Consider the following 23153-nt stretch of genomic DNA (forward strand, 5'->3'; position numbering starts at 1 on the left):
TGTGTCTGTGTGTGGGTGTGCGTGCTTGCATGTGTGTTTATGTGTGTGTGCGCGCGTGTGTCTATCTGTGCGTGCGTCTGTCTGTCTGTGCATGTGCGTGTGTGTCTGTGTGTGCGTGTGTCTGTGTGTGCGTGTGTCTGTGTGTGCGTATGTCTGTTTGTGTGCGTATGTCTGTTTGTGTGCGTATGTCTGTGTGTGTATATGTCTGTGTGTGTATATGTCTGTATGCGTGAGCGTGTATATGTGTGTATGCGTGAGCGTGTATATGTGTGTATGCGTGAGCGTGTCTGTGTGTGTGTGTGTGCGTTCATGTGTCTGTGTGTGTGTGCGTTCATGTGTCCGTGTGTGCGCTCATGTGTCTGTGTGTGCGCTCATGTGTCTGTGTGTGCGCTCATGTGTCTGTGTGTGCGCTCATGTGTCTGTGTGTGCGCTCATGTGTCTGTGTGTGCGCTCATGTGTCTGTCTGTCTGTCTGTCTGTGTGCGTGTTTCTGTGTGTGCATGATACAATATCCCACTCTAGGGGCTACTGCTGCTACTGCGTGTGTTCGAGGGTGCCTGCCTACTGTATGTGTGTGCGTCCTTACCTCTAGGAACTGTGCACTGACTTTAAACTCTGGAGGGTGTGTGCCCTGCTGCTGGGCCTGTGTCTTCCTCTCCTGGATTCCCAGGAACAGCTGACGAATGGCCCGCGGGATGATACCCTGGTCCTTCTCCTGCACGTTCATGTCAAACCCCGTCCCCATGGTATGGGTCTTCCCTGAGCCTGTCTGAAACAGAGACAGAGAGAGAGACACACACACATTATTTATAACACACACACACATCACAATTTGGTCACTTCAAGCCAGTGCATTCAAATCAAATCAATGCTTGTGTTCCGAGCTCCAACATTGCAGTAGAATCTAACAATTCACAACAATACACACATCTAAAAGTAAAAGAATGGAATTAAGTAATACAGTTGAAGTCGGAAGTTTAAAAACACTTAGGTTGGAGTCATTAAAACTCGTTTTTCAACCACTCCACAAATTTCTTGTTAACAAACTATAGTTTTGGCAAGTCGGTTAGGACATCTACTTTGTGCATGAAATCATTTGAGTCAATTGGAGGTGTACCTGTGGATCTATTTCAAGGCCTACCTTCAAACTCAGTGCCTCTTTGCTTGACTTCATGGGAAAATCAAAAGAAATCAGCCAAGACCTCAGAAAAAAATTGGAGACCTCCACAAGTCTGGTTCATCCTTGGGAGCAATTTCCAAACGCCTGAAGGTACCACGTTCATCTATACAAACAATAGTACGCAAGTATAAACACCAACGGACCACGCAGCCGTCATACCACTCAGGAAGGAGACGTGTTCTGTCTCCTAGAGATGAACGTACATTGGTGAGAAACGTGCAAATCAATCCCAGAACAACAGCAAAGGACCTTGTGAAGATGCTGGAGGAAACCGGTACAAAAGTATCTATATCCACAGTAAAACGAGTCCTATATGGACATAACCTGAAAGGCCGCTCAGCAAGGAAGAAGCCACTGCTCCAAAACAGCCATAAGAAAAAAACTGCACATGGGGACAACGATTGTACTTTTTGGGAGAATGTCCTCTGGTCTGATGAAACAAAAATAGAACTGTTTGGCCATAATGACCATCGTTATGTTTGGAGGAAAAAGGGGGAGGCTTGCAAGCCGAAGAACACAATCCCAACTGTGAAGCACGGGGGTGGCAGAATCATGTTGTGGGAGTGCTTTGCTGCAGGAGGGACTGGTGCACTTCACAAAATAGACGGCATCATGAGTTAGGAAAATGATGTGGATATATTGAAGCAACATCTCAAGACATCAGTCAGGATGTTAAAGCTTGGTCGCAAATGGGTCTTCCAAATGGACAATGACCCCAAGCATACTTCCAAAGTTGTGGCAAAATGGCTTAAGGACAACAAAGTCAAGGTATTGGAGTGGCCATCACAAAGCCCCGACCTCAATCCTATAGAAAATTTGTGTGGCAGAACTTAAAAAGTGTGTGGGAGCAAGGAGGCCTACAAACCTGACTCAGTTACACCAGCTCTGTCAGGAAGAATGGGCCAAAATTCAACCACCTTATTGTGGGAAGCTTGTGGAAGGCTCCCCGAAACGTTTGACCCAAGTTAAACAATTTAAAGGCAATGCTACCAAATACTAATTGAGTGTATGTAAACTTCTGACCCACTGGGAAAGTGATGAAAGAAATAAAAGCTTAAATAAATCATTCTCTCAACTATAACCCTGACATTTCACATTCTTAAAATAAAGTGCTGATCCTAACTGACCGAAGACAGGGAATTTTTACTAGGATTAAATGTCAGGAATTGTGAAAAACTGAGTTGAAATGTATTTGGCTAAGGTGTACGTAAACTTCCGACTTCAACTGTACATAAATATTAGGATGATCAAAGTCAGAGTGGCATTGACTAAATACAGTAGAATAAAATGCAGTATATACATATGAGATGAGTAAAGCAGTGTGTTAACATTATTAGAGTGGCCAGTGATTCCATGTCTATGTATACAGAGCAGCAACCTTTAAGGTGCAGGGTTGAGAAGCCGGGTCTAAGTTTAGTACGGGAAAAAACCCACATATCACAGTTATAGACCTTTCTTTGAAATGGCCGCTCTCAGCAGTGTGTGTGTGTGTGCGCGTGTGTGTGTATTTATATTCGTCAAATATGTGTAGTAAGATCTATCTTTCTTCAATATCAGATTTGCAACTTTTCTGTTTACACTATCCTTACTTCAGCCTTGGATGTGGTGGGTCCAAAGCTTTATGTGTGTGAGCAGATATTAGCATACAGTAAACGCCATTGTATATAGACAAACAACACAGGAGCTTCTCATCTTAACCATATTGCACATAAAGTTGCAACAATTCACAAACGTGTGGATATTTTAAACGCCTTTCATTTTCAATATGGCTCACAGAGAAAAAAGGCTGGTATTGTTAAGCTGGTGAATGAGGACCCAAAAGCGACGTAATAGTAACAGAGTCTTTATTCCAGTATTAAACAAATAATGATTCTCCTGGATATAATCAATAGTAAATCCAAAACGGGAAACTGAAATCCTCTCGTCAATAGAGAGGAACGACTGGAGACGCGACCACAGACTGCAGGTCGCTTCGGGAACGCACTGGCCGTAGCTGACATAGACACCTGCTCACACGCAGCATCTGAAGAAGGCAAAGAACACGACAGGGCGAAACAAGGACACAGGAACAGCAAACATCAAACAAGAATCCGACAAGGACAGGAGCGGAAAACAGAGGGAGAAATAGGGACTCTAATCAGAGGGCAAAATAGGGGACAGGTGTGAAAGAGTAAATGAGGTCGTAGGGAGAATGAGAAACAGCTGGGAGCAGGAACGGAACGATAGAGAGAGAGAAAGAGAAAGAACCTAATAAGACCAGCAGAGGGAAGCACAGGGACAAGACATGAAGATCAAAGACAAAACATGACAGTACCCCCCCACTCACCAAGCGCCTCCTGGCGCACTCGAGGAGGAACCCTGGCGGCGACGAAGGAAATCATCAATCAACGAACGGTCCAGCACGTCCCGAGATGGAACCCAACTCCTCTCCTCAGGACCGAAACCCTCCCCATCCACTAAGTACTGTTGACCACGTCCCTGGGAACGCATGTCCATGATCCTCCGTTCCTTGTAAATAGGTGCGCCCTCGACAAGGACGGGAGGGGGGGAGGGAAGACGAACGGGGGCGCGAAGAAAAGGCTTGACACAAGAGACATGGAAGACAGGGTGGACGCGACGAAGATGTCGCGGAAGAAGCAGTCGCACAGCGACAGGATTAACGACCTGAGAGACACGGAACGGACCAATGAACCGCGGAGTCAACTTGCGAGAAGCTGTCGTAAGGGAAAGGTTACGAGTGGAAAGCCACACTCTCTGACCGCGACAATACCTAGGACTCTTAATCCTACGTCTATTGGCGGCTCTCACAGTCCTCCCCGCAGACGAAGGCAGACCGGTAATAAAGTCTAAGGCGATCTGAGACCATGGTCGAGAAGGAATGGGAAGCGGTCTAAGACGACCGGCAGGAGGAGAGTTACCTGACTTAGTCTGCGCGCAGTCCGAACAAGCAGCCACGAAACGACGCGTGTCCCGCTCCTGAGTAGGCCACCAAAACCGCTGGCGAATAGAAGCAAGCGTACCCCGAACGCCGGGGTGGCCAGCTAACTTGGCAGAGTGAGCCCACTGAAGAACAGCCAGACGAGTAGAGACAGGAGCGAACAGAAGGTTCCTAGGACAAGCGCGCGGCGACGCAGTGTGAGTGAGTGCTTGCTTTACCTGTCTCTCAATTCCCCAGACAGTCAACCCGACAACACGCCCTTCAGGGAGAATCCCCTCGGGTTCGGTAGAAACCACAGGAGAACTAAAGAGACGGGATAAAGCATCAGGCTTGGTGTTCTTATTTCCCGGACGATAGGAAATCTCGAACTCGAAACGAGCGAAAAACAACGCCCAACGAGCTTGACGTGCATTAAGTCGTTTGGCAGAACGGATGTACTCAAGGTTCTTATGGTCAGTCCAAACGACAAAAGGAACGGTCGCCCCCTCCAACCACTGTCGCCATTCGCCTAAGGCTAAGCGGATGGCGAGCAGTTCGCGGTTACCCACATCATAGTTGCGTTCCGATGGCGACAAGCGATGAGAAAAGTAAGCGCAAGGATGGACCTTATCGTCAGACTGGAAGCGCTGGGACAGAATGGCTCCCACGCCCACTTCTGAAACGTCAACCTCGACAATGAATTGTTTAGTGACGTCAGGAGTAACAAGGATAGGGGCGGATGTAAAACGCTTCTTGAGGAAATCAAAAGCTCCCTGGGCGGAACCGGACCACTTAAAGCAAGACTTGACAGAAGTCAGAACTGTGAGAGGGGCAGCCACTTGACCGAAATTACGAATGAAACGCCGAAAGAAATTAGCGAAACCGAGAAAGCGCTGTAACTCGACACGTGACTTAGGAACGGGCCAATCGCTGACATCCTGGACCTTAGCGGGATCCATCTGAATGCCTTCAGCAGACAGATAATCCTCGAGAGCCTTACGTTCGGGAGCCGACAGAGAGTATAGTCTACCCCGAGGGGGAGTGGTCCCCGGAAGGAGATCAATACAACAATCATACGACCGGTGAGGAGGAAGGGAGCTGGCTCTGGACCGACTGAAGACCGTGCGCAGATCATGATATTCCTCCGGCACTCCTGTCAAATCACCAGGTTCCTCCTGAGTAGAGGGGACAGAAGACACAGGAGGGATAGCAGACATTAAACACTTCACATGACAAGAAACGTTCCAAGATAGGATAGAATTACTAGACCAATTAATAGAAGGATTATGACATACTAGCCAGGGATGACCCAAAACAACAGGTGTAAAAGGTGAACGAAAAATCAAAAAGGAAATGGTCTCACTGTGGTTACCAGATACTGTGAGGGTTAACGGTAGTGTCTCACATCTGATACTGGGGAGAAGACTACCATCTAAGGCGAACATGGGCGTGGGCTTCCCTAACTGTCTGAGAGGAATGTCATGTTTCCGAGCCCATGCTTCGTCCATAAAACAACCCTCAGCCCCTGAGTCTATCAAGGCACTGCAGGAAGCAGCCGAACCGGTCCAGCGTAGATGGACCGACAAGGTAGTACAGGATCTTGATGGAGAGACCTGAGTAGTAGCGCTCACCAGTAGCCCTCCGCTCACTGATGAGCTCTGGCCCTTTACGGGACATGACATGACAAAATGTCCAGCAGAACCGCAATAGAGGCAAAGGCGGTTGGTGATTCTCCGTTCCCTCTCCTTAGTCGAGATGCGAATACCTCCCAGCTGCATGGGCTCAGTCTCTGAGCCGGTGGGAGGAGATGGTTGAGATGCGGAGAGGGGAAACACCGTTAACGCGAGCTCTCTTTCACGAGCTCGGTGACGAAGATCTACCCGTCGTTCTATGCGGATGGCGAGTGCAATCAAAGAGTCCACGCTGGAAGGAACCTCCCGGGAGAGAATCTCATCCTTAACCTCAGCGTGGAGTCCCTCCAGAAAACGAGCGAGCAACGCCGGCTCGTTCCAGTCACTGGATGCAGCCAGAGTGCGAAACTCTATAGAGTAATCCGTTATGGATCGATCACCTTGACATAGGGAAGCCAGGGCCCTGGAAGCCTCCTTCCCAAAAACTGAACGATCAAAAACCCGTATCATCTCCTCTTTAAAGTTCTGATAAACGTTAGAACACTCAGCCCTAGCCTCCCAGATAGCTGTGCCCCACTCCCGAGCCCGACCAGTAAGGAGTGATATGACGTAAGCGATCCGAGCTCTCTCTCTTGAGTATGTGTTGGGCTGGAGAGAGAACACAATATCACACTGGGTGAGAAAGGAGCGACACTCAGTGGGCTGCCCAGAGTAACATGGTGGGTTATTAACCCTAGGTTCCGGAGACTCGGAAGACCAGGAAGTAGCTGGTGGCACGAGACGAAGACTCTGAAACTGTCCTGACAGGTCGGAGACCTGAGTGGCCAGGGTCTCAACGGCATGACGAGCAGCAGACAATTCCTGCTCGTGTCTGCCGAGCATTGCTCCCTGGAACTTGACGGCAGTGTTGAGAGAATCCGTAGTCGCTGGGTCCATCTTGGTCGGATTCTTCTGTTAAGCTGGTGAATGAGGACCCAAAAGCGACGTAATAGTAACAGAGTCTTTATTCCAGTATTAAACAAATAATGATTCTCCTGGATATAATCAATAGTAAATCCAAAACGGGAAACTGAAATCCTCTCGTCAATAGAGAGGAACGACTGGAGACGCGACCACAGACTGCAGGTCGCTTCGGGAACGCACTGGCCGTAGCTGACATAGACACCTGCTCACACGCAGCATCTGAAGAAGGCAAAGAACACGACAGGGCGAAACAAGGACACAGGAACAGCAAACATCAAACAAGAATCCGACAAGGACAGGAGCGGAAAACAGAGGGAGAAATAGGGACTCTAATCAGAGGGCAAAATAGGGGACAGGTGTGAAAGAGTAAATGAGGTCGTAGGGAGAATGAGAAACAGCTGGGAGCAGGAACGGAACGATAGAGAGAGAGAAAGAGAAAGAACCTAATAAGACCAGCAGAGGGAAGCACAGGGACAAGACATGAAGATCAAAGACAAAACATGACAGGTATTTTGTTTTATTAGGGGGTAGATCCCCTTTAATATTGCGGATAGACCGTAGCTTCCATCAATGTAATTGTCCATATATTATTTTGCAAAAACAAATTATATATATACATAAACTCGGCAAAAAAAAAGAAACGTCCTCTCACTGTCAACTGTGTTAATTTTCAGCAAACTTAACGTGTGTAAATATTTGCATGAACATAACAAGATTCAACAACTGAGACATAAACTGAACAAGTTCCATGTGACTAACAGAAATTGAATAATGTGTCCCTGAACAAAGGGGGGGGTCAAAATCAAAAGTAACAGTCAGTATCTGGTGTGGCCACCAGCTGCATTAAGTACTGCAGTGCATCTCCTCCTCATGGACTGCACCAGATTTGCCAGTTCTTGCTGTGAGATGTTACCCCACTCTATCACCAAGGCACCTGCAAGTCCTCCGGCAATTATGGGTGGAATGGCCCTAGCCCTCACCCTCCGATCCAACAGGTCCCAGACGCGCTCAATGGGATTGAGATCCGGGCTCTTCGCTGGCCATGGCAGAACATTGACATTCCTGTCTTGCTGGAAGTCACGCACAGAACGAGCAGTATGGCTGGTGGCATTGTCATGCTGGAGGGTCATGTCAGGATGAGCCTGCAGGAAGGGTACCACATGAGGGAGGAGGATGTCTTCCCTGTAACAAACAGTGTTGAGATTGCCTGCAATGACAACAAGCTCAGTCCGATGAACACCGCCCCAGACCATGACGGACCCTCCACCTCCAAATCAATCCCGCTCCAGAGTACAGGCCTCGGTGTAACGCTCATTCCTTCGACAGATAAACGCGAATCTGACCATCACCCTTGGTGAGACAAAGCCGCGACTCGACAGTGAAGAGCCTTTTTTGGCAGTCCTGTCTGGTCCAGCGACGGTGGGTTTGTGCCCGTAGGCGACGTTGTTGCCGGTGATGTCTGGTGAAGACCTGCCTTACAACAGGGTTACAAGCCCTCAGTCCAGCCTCTCTCAGCCTATTGCGGACAGTCTGAGCACTGATGGAGGTATTGTACGTTCCTGGTGTAACTCGGGCAGTTGTTGTTGCCATCCTGTACCTGTCCCCGCAGGTGTGATGTTCAGATGTACCGATCCTGTGCAGGTGTGGTTACACGTGGTCTGCCACGATCAGCTGTCCATCCTGTCTCCCTGTAGCGCCGTCACAGTACGGACATTGCAATTTACTGCCCTGGCCACATCTGCAGTCCTCATGCCTCCTTGCAGCATAACTAAGGCACGTTCACGCAGACGAGCAGGGACCCATCTTTATTTTGGTGTTTTTCAGAGTCGGTAGAAAGGCCTCTTTAATGTCGCCTACCGTCTGTAAGCTGTTAGTGTCTTAACGACCGTTCCACAGGTGCATGCTCATTAATTGTTTATGGTTCATTGAACAACCTTGGGAAACTGTGTTTAAACCTTTTACAATGAAGATCTGTGAAGTTATTTGGATTTTTACGAATTATCTTTGAAAGACAGGGTCCTGAAAAAGGGACGTTTCTTTTTTTTGCTGAGTTCACACACACACACACACACACACACACACACACAACACCGTTCAAAAGTTTGGGGTCACTTAGAAATGTCAATGTTTGTCCTTTAAAATAACATCAAATTGATCAGAAATACAGTGTAGACATTGATAATGTTGTAAAGAAATAGTTTTTTTATTTAACCTATATTTAACTAGGCAAGTCAGTTAAGAACAAACTCTTATTTACAATGACGGCCTAGGAACAGTGGGTTAACTGCCTTGTTCAGGGGAAGAACGACAGATATTTACCTTGTCTGCTTGGGGATTCGAACCACCAACCTTTCGGTTACTGGCCCAACGCTCTAACCACTAGGCTACCTGCAAAACACCAGTCTCAACATCAACAGTGAAGAGGCGACTCCGGGATGCTGGCCTTCTAAGCAAAGTTGCAAAGAAAAAGCCATATCTTAGACTGGCCAATAAAAATAAAAGATTAAGATGGGCAAAAGAACACAGACACTGGACAGAGGAACTCTGCCTAGGAGGCCAGCATCCCGGAGTTGCCTCTTCACTGTTGACGTTGAGACTGGTGTTTTGCGGGTACTATTTAATAAAGCTGCCAGTTGAGGACTTGTTAACACTTGTCTGTTTCTCAATCTAGACACTCTAATGTACTTGTCCTCTTGCTCAGTTGTGCACCGGGGCCTCCAACTCCTGGCATAATAGCCTTCATTTCTTAGAACAAGAATAGACTGACGAGTTTCAGAAGAAAGGTCTTTGTTTCTGGACATTTTGAGGCTGTAATTGAACACACAAATGCTGATTCTCCAGATATTCAACTAGTCTAATTAAGGTCAGTTTTATTGCTTCTTTAATCAGAACAACAGTTTTCAGCTGTGCAAACATAATTCCAAAAGAGTTTTCTAATGATCAATTAGCCTTTTAAAATGATAAACGTGGATTAGCTAACACAACGTGCCATTGGAACACAGGAGTGATGGTTGCTGATAATGGGCCTATGTAGATATTGCATAAAAAATTTAAAAACAGACGTTTCCAGCTACAATAACATTAACAATGTCTACACTGTATTTCTGATCAATTTTATGTTATTTTAATGACAGAAAATGTGCATTTCTTTCAAAAACAAGGACATTTCTAAGTGACCCCAAACTTTTGAACGGTAGTGTATATATAAAATATACGTACACACACACATCTTAAAAATAAAAAAATCCTTTATTACCATCCAACCCTACCACCCCTCCTCCAATTAAGGTATTAAGGTACCATCTCTCAAAAAAAGATTTGAATCTAGAGCTGTCTCTTTATACTACAAACGTATATTTCCTGGGACTAGTATGTGTCATCAAAGTAATATAGTGTAAAGAGGCCTGTGTGTATGCACATCTGAGAGTGTGTGTCTGTGTGTGTGTATCTCTCTCTCGTAGTACCTGTCCGTAGGCAAACACCGTAGCGTTGTATCCGTCGAAACAGCCCTCGATGAGTTTGTGGACGCAGGCAGCATAGATCTGCTGCTGGACTGAGTCGATGTCGAACACAAAGTCGTACGTGAAGGCCTTGTCTTTACCCAGCAACATCTGGGGCTCCCCGGGCGTGACCAGCGTACACACGTGACAGCCCTCAATCTTCTCCTTCGCCATCTGGGGACGGATCCTTCAAACACAGGAGAGAAGAGAGACACGAGGTCAACGCGGGGTTAAAACAGTGGTCGTCATGGTCAATCTACGGCTAAAAGTTGAAAACGTTGTTCCATAAGAATCAGGGATTCAAACTGAGGGCCCAAAAAGATGCCACTTTTTTTATTTGCACTGAAACATGAAAAAAAAATCACTGCTAGGGGTAAATGCAGGTTTGAACTAATTCAACAACAATGAATATGATCTACATGATCAGTCTCTGTGTGTAAAATAAAAACTGGGTAATGTGAACCTAACTCACAGCTAAAAAAAATGTAAAGAAAGCAATCCAATGTTATTTGTTGCCTCGACTTTACTGCAAATGACACTCAAGTTTTGAGAGAAATAGCAATACACTCATACTGCAGTTAGCCATGACAGCCTTTATAATAGAACGCTTGTGACCACACACACTAAATATTGCACTTAAAGTAGAAAACATGTTAAAGTAGAAATAGAATGAAACAAACAGGCATTCTATTTTTGCTCTACTATAGTGGCCACTATAGTAGACATCAATCAAGTGCACAAGGCTACGTGCGTGAAAAAATATCTTTCAGAGTAACAAATGTAATAATGCCCCTTCAATCACACACAAGTGTTATAGGAAAGTTCAACATAAAAGCAATATCTTTGGGCTACACTGCACATGGTTACATTGTTACACTTTCTGCCTGGGGACATCTGTTCTACAATGTGCCAGCAGAGCACGATACCTTTGTTAGCATAATTGATCTCTTTCAGGCAGAGAGTACACCTGGCATACCCCCTTTTTACCCGCTGTATTGAACAGTGAGGAAGGGGGAAGTGTGTGGTGTTCCTTTCACCTCTATAGTGGCATCCGGTTTAAGTGTTTGCTCCAAAGTATTGAATCCAGTATTTCTCCAAACCCGCATCACTCGTTCGCTTACAGCCATTTGTGATTCAAAGCCCCCCCCCCCCCCAAAACATGTCTCATCGGATCTACACAAGTCACGTAGGTCACATATTTTGGATTCAAAACAGCGAATTTCGCAGAAAAGGTGACTCGTTTGCATCCCTGAATAATAGAGAACAGGAGAGACACACTGTCAACTAGGGGTTCAAATAATGTCATTCTTCAAATACAGAAGAGGTATGGTCAATGAAATGGTAAGATGTTGGTACTTTGTTATATAAAACACATTTGGGAGCATTCCAATGAGCTATTACTGAGAATGAGCCTAAAAAAAATTGTTGAGGGACTTGAAATGAACTAGATAATGTGGAGTGCAGATCATTAGCTAATCATTGTAGTCTGGTAAAATCCACGACCAAGCAAAATCAGCAGTGTATCTCCCCCACTAACCTCCTAACCCCCCCTCGGGAGGTAATCCCCCCCACACACACAGAAACTCCCCCCTATAGAGATAAGCCCCCCCCCCCCCCCACTGAGACCACACCAGTGTCTCTCTCCCATGTTCTCTCCATATGAGCAGCTGCACACACTCATCAATTCACACATGTGCCTTTACACACACACACACACACAGTCTTGTACAACTAACCTTGTGGGGACACACAATTCAGTCCCATTCAAAATCCTATTTTCCCTAACACGAGCCCGTACACTTACCCTAACCCGAATACCTAACCTCTAACCCTAAAAAAAAACAACCCTAGCTCCTAACACTAATTCTAACCTTAACCCTGAACACAAACAAAAAACAAAGAGACCACACTTATCACCCCATACTATAACCTGAAACATGATAATACAAAAAGAACCATGCCCACCACACACACACACACACACACACACACACACACACACACACACAGACACCGTCCCCCAGTGCTGACTGCAGCAGTTTGTTGAGGCTGAGGGCTCAGAAGACTGGCCTACAGACCTGCATTAGGGAGAGAGGATTACTAAGTACAGTACCAATCAAAGGTTTTTACGAACTAACTACTACTACTACTATTTTACTATTTTCTACATTGTAGAATAATAGTGAAGAGAGTGCAAAGTCATCAAGGCAAAGGGTGGCTACTTTGAAGAATCTCAAATATAAAATCTATTTTGATTTGTTCAACCCTTTTTTGGGTTATTACATGATTCCATATCTGTTATTTCATAGCTGAGATGTCTTCACTATTATTCTACAATGTAGAAAACAGTAAAGAAAAAAAAAAAAAAAACCTGGATTGAGTAGGTGTGTCCAAACGTTTGACTGGTACTGCAGTTGCATTAACAAACATTAAAAATACACGTCACGTTCAAATACACTACCTCCGATATATTTACATGCATTGGCAGGCCTATTAGTAGAACTCTCGAGAAGACAAAGGGGAAGCTGCACAATCAGAGACTGAACAGCACGGCTCTTACGGCCCTGCTGCCATTGAAACCCGTCCTGTGTCTTTCTAGAGTACCTCGTTCTAAAACGGTATCTGGTATAGCTGACTACTTACAAAGTACTGCAAGGATGTAGATGTGTTACGTCGTCACAACGTAGTAGAACGCCAGGAGCGTTGTCGATACAGCTGTGGACGTGAAAGCACTGAGGGTCGCTCGTTCTACTCTCCTTGCTTTCTCTCTCGCTCACGTAATTTTTCCAGCCATCTCTCTCCTTTCATCTCTGTCCCTCTCCTCCTGTTTTTATCTGCCCTTGGAGACACCCATCTGATAATAGTCAGAACATTCTGCGGTGCTTACTGAGCACTCAGCCACAACGGGTTGGATTTGGTTGTAAATTAGAACATTTTTTAATTAACTTCTGAAAGTCAAAGCAGCAGTAGGTCAGAGAACACAACAGACAAGACGCTGGAGAGTTTAGTCACCAGAAGACACCCCCCTATTCTCTCTCTATTCTATCTCTCCTGTATGACTGCATCTCACTCTCTCTGGCTTTATTGGGAAACATGAGAAGGAACACATTTTTATTTTATTTTTTTAATGAAATTAATAGTAAATATTCCACTCAAAAATGATTTTTTTAAAGTTTGACATTTCAAGTGTTGTGCAAATAGTTGTCCTACAAATAGTGGGGGAAGATAAATAAACAGATAAATATTGGTGGTATTTACAATGTTGTTTGTGTTCCACTGGTTGCCCTTTTCTCATGACAACTGGCCACAAATCTTGCTCAGCGTTGTCCAGAGAAACTTATTTTAACTCTCCAGAGGGGCGCCTGGTGAGGTTGATTCACGTTAATGAATTCATCTTGGGAGACGCTTTCGGGAGATGGTGGATATGGAGAACCTCACGGGAAGTGGAAATAAGGATGAATGGACTTTGGTCCGGAAGAATGGAAAAAAATACGCAAAATTGGTGTGGAAAAATGAAAGGAGAAAGCTTTGGGTGAAGTAAAATCAGTGAAGATCATGATAAATTGGCTAGTTTGATTTCTGTTTTTTCTGCAGTTTAACAAAATCTAGTTGATGGATATTACGCATCGTGCTTTGAGCTACGGAGTTATATCTGGAGTCTCGGAGGATGTTGACACTGCTCTACTAACGAAAATTCCAGGAGTGGTTGATGCGCGGAGGATGAATCGACAATGCAGTTTAAGGGCTTGTAAATAAGCATTTCACTAAGGTCTACACCAGTTGTATTCTGCGCATGTGACAAATACAATTTGATTTGATAGTACACATATTCCAGCTGCACTCCTGTTGGAGCGTTTGCAAACCGGCATGTACAATGTTCTTGCTGTAAAAAGTTTGGACATAAGTGTCTGCAGATGGGAGAAGCTGAGATGTGGGATGTGTGGGAAAGACCACTATAAAGGAGATTTCACATATTTAGTACAAGGCCAAGGAGATAAATTATTTAATTATCTGCATCTTTCTGTAGAACTTCATGGAGTACTGTCTCCTGTGGTCCCACCCTTTCAGGCCCCAGAGCCTGAGCAGGGTATTTGAGTGTTTGAAGAACTGAAGGAGTGGGAATGTACATATGTTTGTTAATCATTTTTTTGTAGTGTATGGGGATTCATGTTAATTTTCCCTTCCCTGCAGGGAATGTATTTTTCTTTTGTAAATGTTTTACCTCCGTCCAGTTGGTGGCGACAATACACCTTTTGAGTGTATTAAACCCAGAGAAGAAGTAGGCAACGCGCATTCCCCCGATCTGTGCATGTCCATTGCTTGCAGCAGTGGCGGCTGGTGGGAGGAGCTATAGGAGGACAGGCTCATTGTAATGACTGGAAGGGAATAAATGGAACGGCATCAAGCATACGTTTGACTCCGTTCCAATTAAATGTGCCCATTCCTCCTATAGCTCCTCCCAGCAGCCTCCTCTGGCTTGCAGCTACCACTTCCTGTAGCTGTTAGCGATGACGCTAATGAAAAATCTTCTGGTAGATGGGAAAGGCTATACCAAAAACCTTCTCAATTAAATGTTAACAAAGTAGCCTATGCTTACCTGGCATAATTATATCATCATACTTGCATCAATCCAGGGGGTATTTGTTTTGCAAACTCTACCATCACACGTGCACTACAAAAATACCACTGAGCAACAGTCTCTTGCTACTGTAGGTGCGCACTGGAATTAAAGGGTAACCACCCCAAAATCTACATTTAAACAAAAAAAACAGTACACATTTTCATTGCGGCCCTGGACAAGCACACCTGATTAAACTTGTCAACTAATCATCAAGAGCTCAATAAGTTCAAATGAGGGAAAATGTGTTTGTCCAGGGCAACAACAAAAGACGAGTACTGTAGGGGGTACTGGAACACAAGGGTTGGGGAAAAATGCTCTAGGGCAATGTTGTCTCGTTCTCTCTCCTTTTCTGCCTTCTTTCTGTTTCTCTTATAGACAGATGCAGAGTAGGATTCATGTGAGGGTTGACCCGCAGTAAATCAGATGAAAATGGACCCTGAGTGAACACACACACACACACACACGTTTTGTTCATCTATCCTCGTGGGGACCTAAAATTAATTTCCATTCAATATTTTCCTTAAACCCTAAACCTTACCTTAATTCTAACCCTAAATCCTAACCCTAATCCTTTTACCCTAATTCTAACCCTAGCTCCTAACCCTAATCCCGTACTCTAATTCTAACCCTAACCTTAAACCTAACCCCTAAACTTAAAATAGCCTTCGTCTTCATGGGGACGTGGGAAATGTCCCCACGAGGGAAGAAGAACCAACCCACAATCACACACAAACTCTGATCCCCGGACAGGAAATGCCACACCCATAAATAATCAACACTCAAGCACATCTTACCATGACAGAATGCTCAGGGGTCTAGTAAAACGGACACCCCTTATACAACACACACAAACACACACAGGGCTCAGCTGGACCCGTGTAACAGTGTCAGCTCACACTGCTGCTCCAGTCAAAAGGCCTGATCCATAACAGTGATTACTACTGCAAACATCACACCTTTACAGACACAGACAAACAAGCACACACCCAAAGGGATGCTCTGCAGCTAAAAATAACCTATGATTTAAAAAAATGATTAACTGTGAGAGGGGGGGAGGAGGCAGAGAAAGATAATTCAATCTCTGTCTATCCTATCTGAGTCATGATGTGGATGCCTGATACAGACAAACTAATCCGTCCATCTCTTCATCTAGTGAGTCTATATCCCGCCCCAAGCCAACACCTCTCTGGCACTCAAGAAACTGTATGGGGCCATAAACAAACAAGAAACCGCTCACCCAAAGGCAGTGTTTCTGGTGGGTGGAGACTTTAACGCAGGGAGACTTAAAACCGTCCTACCTCACATCTACCAACACGTCTCCTGTGCTACTAAGGGAGCTAAAACTCTAGACCACTTTTATTCTACTCACAAAAACACATACAAGGCCCTCCCTCATCCCCCTTTTTGCAAATCTGACCACGACTTCTGCTTCCTGTTTAAAAACAAAACAAAAGCTCAAAACAGATGAGTACCAGTGATGCGCTCAATACGGAAGCGGTCAGATGAAGCAGACGCGAAGTTACAAGACTGTTTTGCTAGCACAGACTGGGATGTGTTCCGGGATATATATCTGATAGTATTGAGGAGTTTACCACAACAGTCACGGGCTTCATCAATAAGTGCACAGACGATGTCGTCCCCACAGTGACTATCAGAACGTATCCAAACCAAAAACCATGGATTACAGGCAACATCGCTCTGGGCTAAAGGCAAGAGCTACCGCTTAGGAACGGGACACGGACGAATACAAGAAAGCACGCTACGGGCCCTCAAGAAATTCTACAGCTGCACCATCGAAAGCATCTCGACTGGCTGCATCACCGACGTATTGCTACCAGACACACAAAACACCTTCTTTGCCCGCTTTGAGGACATTACAGTGCAACCGACGCGGCCCGCTAACAAGAACTGCGGGCACCCCTTCTCGTTCTCCGTGGCCGACGTGAGTAAGACATTTAAATGTGTTAACCCTCGCAGGTCTGCTGGCCCAGACGGCATCCCTAGCCGCGTCCTCAGAGCATGCGCAGACCAGCCGGCTGGTGTGTTTAAGGACGTATTCAATCGCCCCAGATCCCAGTCTGCTGTCCCCACATGCTTCAAGATGGCCACCATTGTTCCTGTACCCAAGAAGGCAAAGATAACTGAACTAAATGACTATCGCCTCGTAGCACTCACTTCTGTCATCATGAAGTGCTTTGAGAGACTAGTCAAAGATCATATCACCTCCACTTTACCTGAGTTGGAGGCGTGCATGACCAAGCAGTCATGGGTGAACAGGGAGTACAGGAGGGGTGGGATAGGATCTTTTTGTCCTTCCTGTGACATCGGGTGGTGTAGGTGTCCTGGAGGGCAGGTAGTTGTGGTAAACTCGGCTTGTTACCAAAAACACTCACCGCCTGGTACGGCAACTGCTCCGCCAACAACCGTAAGGCTCTCCAGAGAGTAGTGAGGTCTGCACAACGCATCAGCAGGGGCAAACTACCTGCCCTCCAGGACACCTACACCACCCGATGTCACAGGAAGGACAAAAAGATCATCAAGGACAACAACCACCCGAGCCACTGTCTGTTCACCCCGCTATCATCCGAAGGAGAGGTCAGTACAGGTGCATCAAAGCGGGGACCGAGAGACTGAAAAACAGCTTCTATCTCAAGGCCATCAGACTGTTAAACAGCCATCACTAACATTTAGTGGCTGCTGCCAACATACTAACTCATCTCTAGCCACTTTAATAATGAAAAATGTATGTAATAAATGTATCACTAGCCACTTTAACCTCTCTGGGGTAGGGGGCAGTATTTTCACGTCCGGATGAAAAGCGTGCTCAAAGTAAACTGCCTGTTACTCAGGCCCAGAAGCTAGGATGTGCATATAATTGGTAGATTTGGATAGAAAACACTCTAAAGTTTCTGAAACTGTTAAAAGTATGTATGTGAGTATAACAGAACTGATATGGCAGGCAAAACCCTGAGGACAAACCATCCCAAAAAAAAAGTGTTCAGCCTTCCACTGTTTCCAATGCCTTTCATGTTTATTATGAGGAGAAGTCCTCCCAGATTGCAGTTCCTAGGACTTCCACTAGATGTCAACAGTCTTTAGAAAGAGTTTCAGACTGCTTTTAAGAAAAAATTGCTAGAAGTTGTAGTTTTTCTAAGTGGCTCCAATTTTGGCTGTAGTGTTTCCATGCGCGTGGGTGAAAGCGCGTTCTTTGTTATTTATCTCCGGTAATGAACATACTATACTCTGTCTTAAATTTGATCATTTATTTACGTATTAGGGTACCTGAGGTTTGATTATAAATGTTGTTTGACTTGTTTGGATAAGTTTATTGTTAACGTTTGGGATTCATTTTGTATGCATTTTGAAGGAGGGAAACCGGTGGATTATTGAATGAAGCGCGCCAGATAAACCAAGTTTTTTTGGATATAAAGAAGGACTTTATTGAACAAAAGGACCATTTGTGATGTAACTGGGACCTTTTGGAGTGCCAACAGAAGAAGATCTTCAAAGGTAAGGCATTTATTATATCGCTATTTCTGACTTTCATGTCGCACTTGCCTGGTTGAAAAATGTTTTTCATGTTTTTGTATGCGGGGCGCTGTCCTCAGATAATCGCATGGTGTGCTTTCGACGTAAAGCCTTTTTGAAATCTGACACAGCGGCTGGATTAACAAGAAGTTAAGCTTTATTTTGATGTATAATACTTGTATTTTCATGAATGTTAAATATTTATATTTCTGTCATTTGAAATTTGCGCTCTGCAATTTCACCGGATGTTGGCCAGGTGGGACGCTACCGTCAAATAAAATTTGATTTGATTTGAATGAACATTTTGCTTTCGAAATGATATTTTCCGGATTTGACCATATTAATGACCAAAGGCTCGTATTTCTGTGTTTATTACAATTAAGTCTATGATTTGATATTTGATAGAGCAGTCTGACGTTTGCCAGCAGCTTTTAGCAATGCTTTACACACAGCGCTGTTTACGACTTCAAGCCCATCAACTCATGAGATTAGGCTGGCACTACTAAAGTGCCTATTAGAACATCCAATAGTCAAAGGTATATGAAAAACAAATGGTATAGAGAGAAATAGTCGACACGTCATAATTCCTATAATATCTACAACCTAAAACGAACTTAAACGTGAGCTTTTTTTTAATTACATGGCACATATTGCACTTTTACTTTCTTCTCCAACACTGCATCATTTAAACCAAATTGAGCATGTTTCATTATTTATTTGAGACTAAATATATTTTATTTATGTATTATTTTAAGTTCAAATAAGTGTTCATGCAGTATTGTTGTAACTGTCATTATTACAAATATATATAGAAAAATCGTCCGATATATCGGCATCGTCTTTTTTTGGTCCTAAAATAATCAGTATCGGCGTTGAAAAATCATAATCGGTCGACATCTAGTGTATACAAACCATATACACACACACACACACTCAAGCAGACCGGCACAACAAACACATATACAAACAAATCACAAATCTCACACACACACACTTTCACACTCATAATATGCTGCTGCTACTCTTTTCTTTCTTTCTTTTACTCTTATTATTATCTATCCTGATGCCTAGTCACTTTACCCTGCCTTCAAGTACATATCTACCTCAAATACCTCATTCCCCTGCACATTGATCTGGTACTGGTACTCCCTGTATATAGCTCCACATTGATCTGGTACTGGTACTCCCTGTATATAGCTCCACATTGATCTGGTACTGGTACTCCCTGTATAGAGCTCCACATTGATCTGGTACTGATACTCCCTGTATATAGCTCCACATTGATCTGGTACTGATACTCCCTGTATATAGCTCCACATTGATCTGGTACTGATACTCCCTGTATATAGCTCCACATTGATCTGGTACTGATACTCCCTGTATATAGCTCCACATTGATCTGGTACTGATACTTCCTGTATATAGCTCCATTCTTGTGTATTTTATTCATCTTGTGTTACTATTTTTTCATTTTTAAACTCTGTATTGTTGGGACGGGCTCGTAAGCAAACATTTCACGTTAAAGTTAAATTAACACCAGTTGTATTTGGCGCATGTGACAAAATTTGATTTATATAGAAGAATGTTTAAACAACCACAGAGCCTCAGCACTCCCCAACACCACAGTAGGATGAGGACACACTTCGAAACTGATCCAAGGTCAGTTTTGATTTCCCTCCCTTAATAATTATGGTTGGGATTTGGCAGGTGTTGCCTAAAGGCAACTTCTACACCAAACACCCACCAGTCTGCATTCGTTACCCCAGTGATTTGTTAAACTAAAATCCCAGCAGACACGTTGTCGGAGGGAGTTAGGAACTCATTACAAACTAGCTGTGAGGGGATTCTCCCATCAGTATAATTATCGAAACGCGCACACACACACACACACAGCGTTATCTAAAACCCCTCGAATCCTCTCTAATCCCCCAATCGAGAAGATGAATCATCATAAAGTAATGGGTTTAGGGCTGAGATGAGACGGAAACACTAAACTCCTATAAAACAGTTTGGGCCTTTGCATAAGGACTATGAGTGCAACTGTGTCAGAACGTTCACTCAGTTACTCCTCTGCTCCACCGGGCAGAAGGCAATATGAGGGCAACTGTGAACCATGTGTGTCTTCCATTTGCCATTGTGGTTCAAATCAAATCTACAATTTATCACAACAGGTGTGGACCTTCCAGTGAAATGCTTACTTACGAGCCCCTAACCAACAAGGCAGTTTAAAAAAAACACGGATAAGATGAAGAAATAGAAGGTTCTGCCAGTAGAACTTCTGATCCACCGTGTAGTAATGTCAGCAGGTCACGTCTGTGATAAGTTAAAATGGTGGCCATATAATCACCTCCAGTTGTCCTGATCAGAGAGACATGAGGAGGGTCAACCACATCCTCTACAGGACTGGGCAGGACAAGGTTAACACGCACACACACACCGTGGTAAGCTGTTGTTATATTCACAAACAACATTTATTAAATCAGGGTATTTACCGTAAGTGTGTGTGTGTGTGCGCGGGCGCAATGTCCTGCGCGTCCTCTTTAAAAACAGCCAATGAATCCTAACTACATTGGTATAGAGACTGTCTGTCGGCAACGATGGAACAGGACCAAGCCTAACACAATGGCACAGTGTCGACCACTGGATCAAGCCAGAGTGCACAAGACACAACCAGTGAAGGCTTCAGAGGACAAACGACTGACTGAAAGAAAGAGGGGAGAAAGAGTGAGAGAGAGCGAGTCAAACGAGGGCCACTGGTTTCCTTGGTTCTCTCTTCTGTTGTCGGAACTCCAAACTGTTTAGAGTCAACAGGCAAAGGGTCAGGAAGGTTCTGTTTCCCTAGCAACAGAACACACTCGTGAGGCCCTACGACTGGACAGCCCTGGCCAAATATGCAAATGTCCCAGCCATAGCACAGCCTATCATAACTCAGGTCTGACACGCAAACCCAGACAGCTAGCCAATCACAAGGCGGTATTCAGCGTTTAGCTCAAGGATGCCAAGTCCATCTCAATCGAGCCCAGAGTTGTAGTCAAGTCAGCATTGTGCCAACAGCAGTGTGTGGGGAGTCTGTTTGCCAACAGGAGTGTGTAAGTGTGTGCCAACTTGGCCAACTCGTGTGTGTGTGTGTGTATGCGCGCGTGTGTGTGTGTGTGTGTGTGAATGCTCACTTTAACCCTAGCCATCATAAAAGGAAGCTCATTCACTCTCAATAAGTAAAGAGAGAAGCTAGAATCAGTCTTCATTGAAAACCTTATTTCCATACTGATTTAAGTCTCAAATACGCCCACTTCTGTGAAACAGCGGAAAGAGTAGAATGAAGAGAGAGAGAGAGGAGAGAAGAGAGAAGAGAGAAGACATGCCTGTGTTAATCCTATACCCTTCACCTGTGAACACCTCATAGAAAACTATTTGTCCTCTCCCTTTCCATCTTCTCCTGAGGAGTCCTTGTTTTCTTTTACAGTCAGTCCATCATAGACTGTGACAGGTAAACAACAGTGCTCTTTTCTCCCTTCACCTCCTCTTGCCCACTACTCCCTGTCCTCCTCTCCCTCCCTCTCTTCTCCCCTCTCTCCCTCCCTCTCTGTCTCTCCTCCACTCTCGCTCTCTCCCCCCCGGGGCCAGTAAAAACAGATCAGTAGGTCAGAAGAGGGGTGGAGAAAAAGAGGAGGGGTGGAAGGGAAGAGGAGAGGAAATAGGCCCATTTCCCCTTACAGTATGTGTGATAACAGAAGTAGACTGGACGATCTCTTTCACTCAATATCGGTCTGTGTACACTGGTACAATGCAGTCAGCCTTGGTGTCTTATCACCAGCCAATGCACTAGCTTATATTGTCTACCTGTTAACAGTTGAACAATTAGTAAGTCAACTAGCATAGTGTATCTTCAGTATATTATATGGCCCCTTCTCTTACTGCGCACACAATGACAGACAAACACACATATCGGTTTTCTTTTGTACCCTTGTCCAATGGAAATTACTTCAATGAGGTGAGGAGAGGTGAATGGCAATGAACAGACAATTCCCCACCTCTAGCTTGGCACGGTGTCGGTGTGGCCCACATTAACTTTCACTCGGGCCACAAAAATAGAGGGAGAGCCAGAGGGAGGAAAGGAGAGCGAGAGAGATAAGCTTCATCCACTCTCAAGGCGTCCGCATGCTTCCCAGCCCGAAAACAGTTTGGAAAGGTTTGTGCTGTTCGGGCACACAACATTTTTTTCTTGAGGCAAGCCGAAGTTTTACGCCCCTTCGTCTGTGATTGGTCAACAGTAGGGATTCTTCAATAAAGTCTTTGTTGTCATTCAACGAGAGACGACTTGTTTTTATGCACACTTTTCCATTGAGAAATACTGCGCCAAACATCTTAGTTAGATGTAACATTGCGGGACTAAGATCTCCTCTGCAAAAATATCAAAATTAATGACAGATAGAGAGAGAGAGCGAGAGAGAGAGGGAGAGAGAGAGAGAGAGGCATGCAGTTCCTTTGCATGCAGATAAAGAGAATTTGTATTCTTTATCTGTGGACAACACTGCCTCTTCTCCTCTCGCCTCTCTCTTAGAGGACGTCGCAACTGTAAGCTCTCCTTCACACACACACACACACACACACACACACACACACACACACACACACACACACACACACACACACACACACACACACACACACACACACACACACACACACACACACACACACACACACACACACACACACACACACACACACACACACACACGTGCTGGCAGAGGCACAGAGGGAGGGAGTTAAGAGTCATGTTCCAGGATAGTTAATATCCCCCCAGTGTCATC

The 23153-nt window shown here is 44.8% G+C and overlaps 1 protein-coding gene across 9 annotated transcripts in view; it reads right to left on the reverse strand.

Moving 5' to 3' along the window:
* Positions 1 to 23153, reverse strand: part of kif21b (kinesin family member 21B) — a 112765-nt gene that overhangs the window by 51650 nt on the left and 37962 nt on the right. For all 9 annotated transcript variants that reach the window (XR_011667320.1, XM_071337086.1, XM_071337090.1 and 6 more), the window contains exons 2-3: positions 10155 to 10377; positions 586 to 768 (exon numbers count right to left, since the gene is read on the reverse strand). Coding sequence is in view for 8 of the 9 variants with exons in the window: in XM_071337086.1 (XP_071193187.1) it covers positions 586 to 768; positions 10155 to 10377 (406 nt within the window). In the remaining variant the exon portion in view is untranslated. The remainder of the gene's footprint in view (positions 1 to 585; positions 769 to 10154; positions 10378 to 23153) is intronic.

The sequence above is a fragment of the Salvelinus alpinus genome, chromosome 12 (assembly GCF_045679555.1).
Source record: "Salvelinus alpinus chromosome 12, SLU_Salpinus.1, whole genome shotgun sequence".
NCBI lineage: Eukaryota > Metazoa > Chordata > Actinopteri > Salmoniformes > Salmonidae > Salvelinus > Salvelinus alpinus.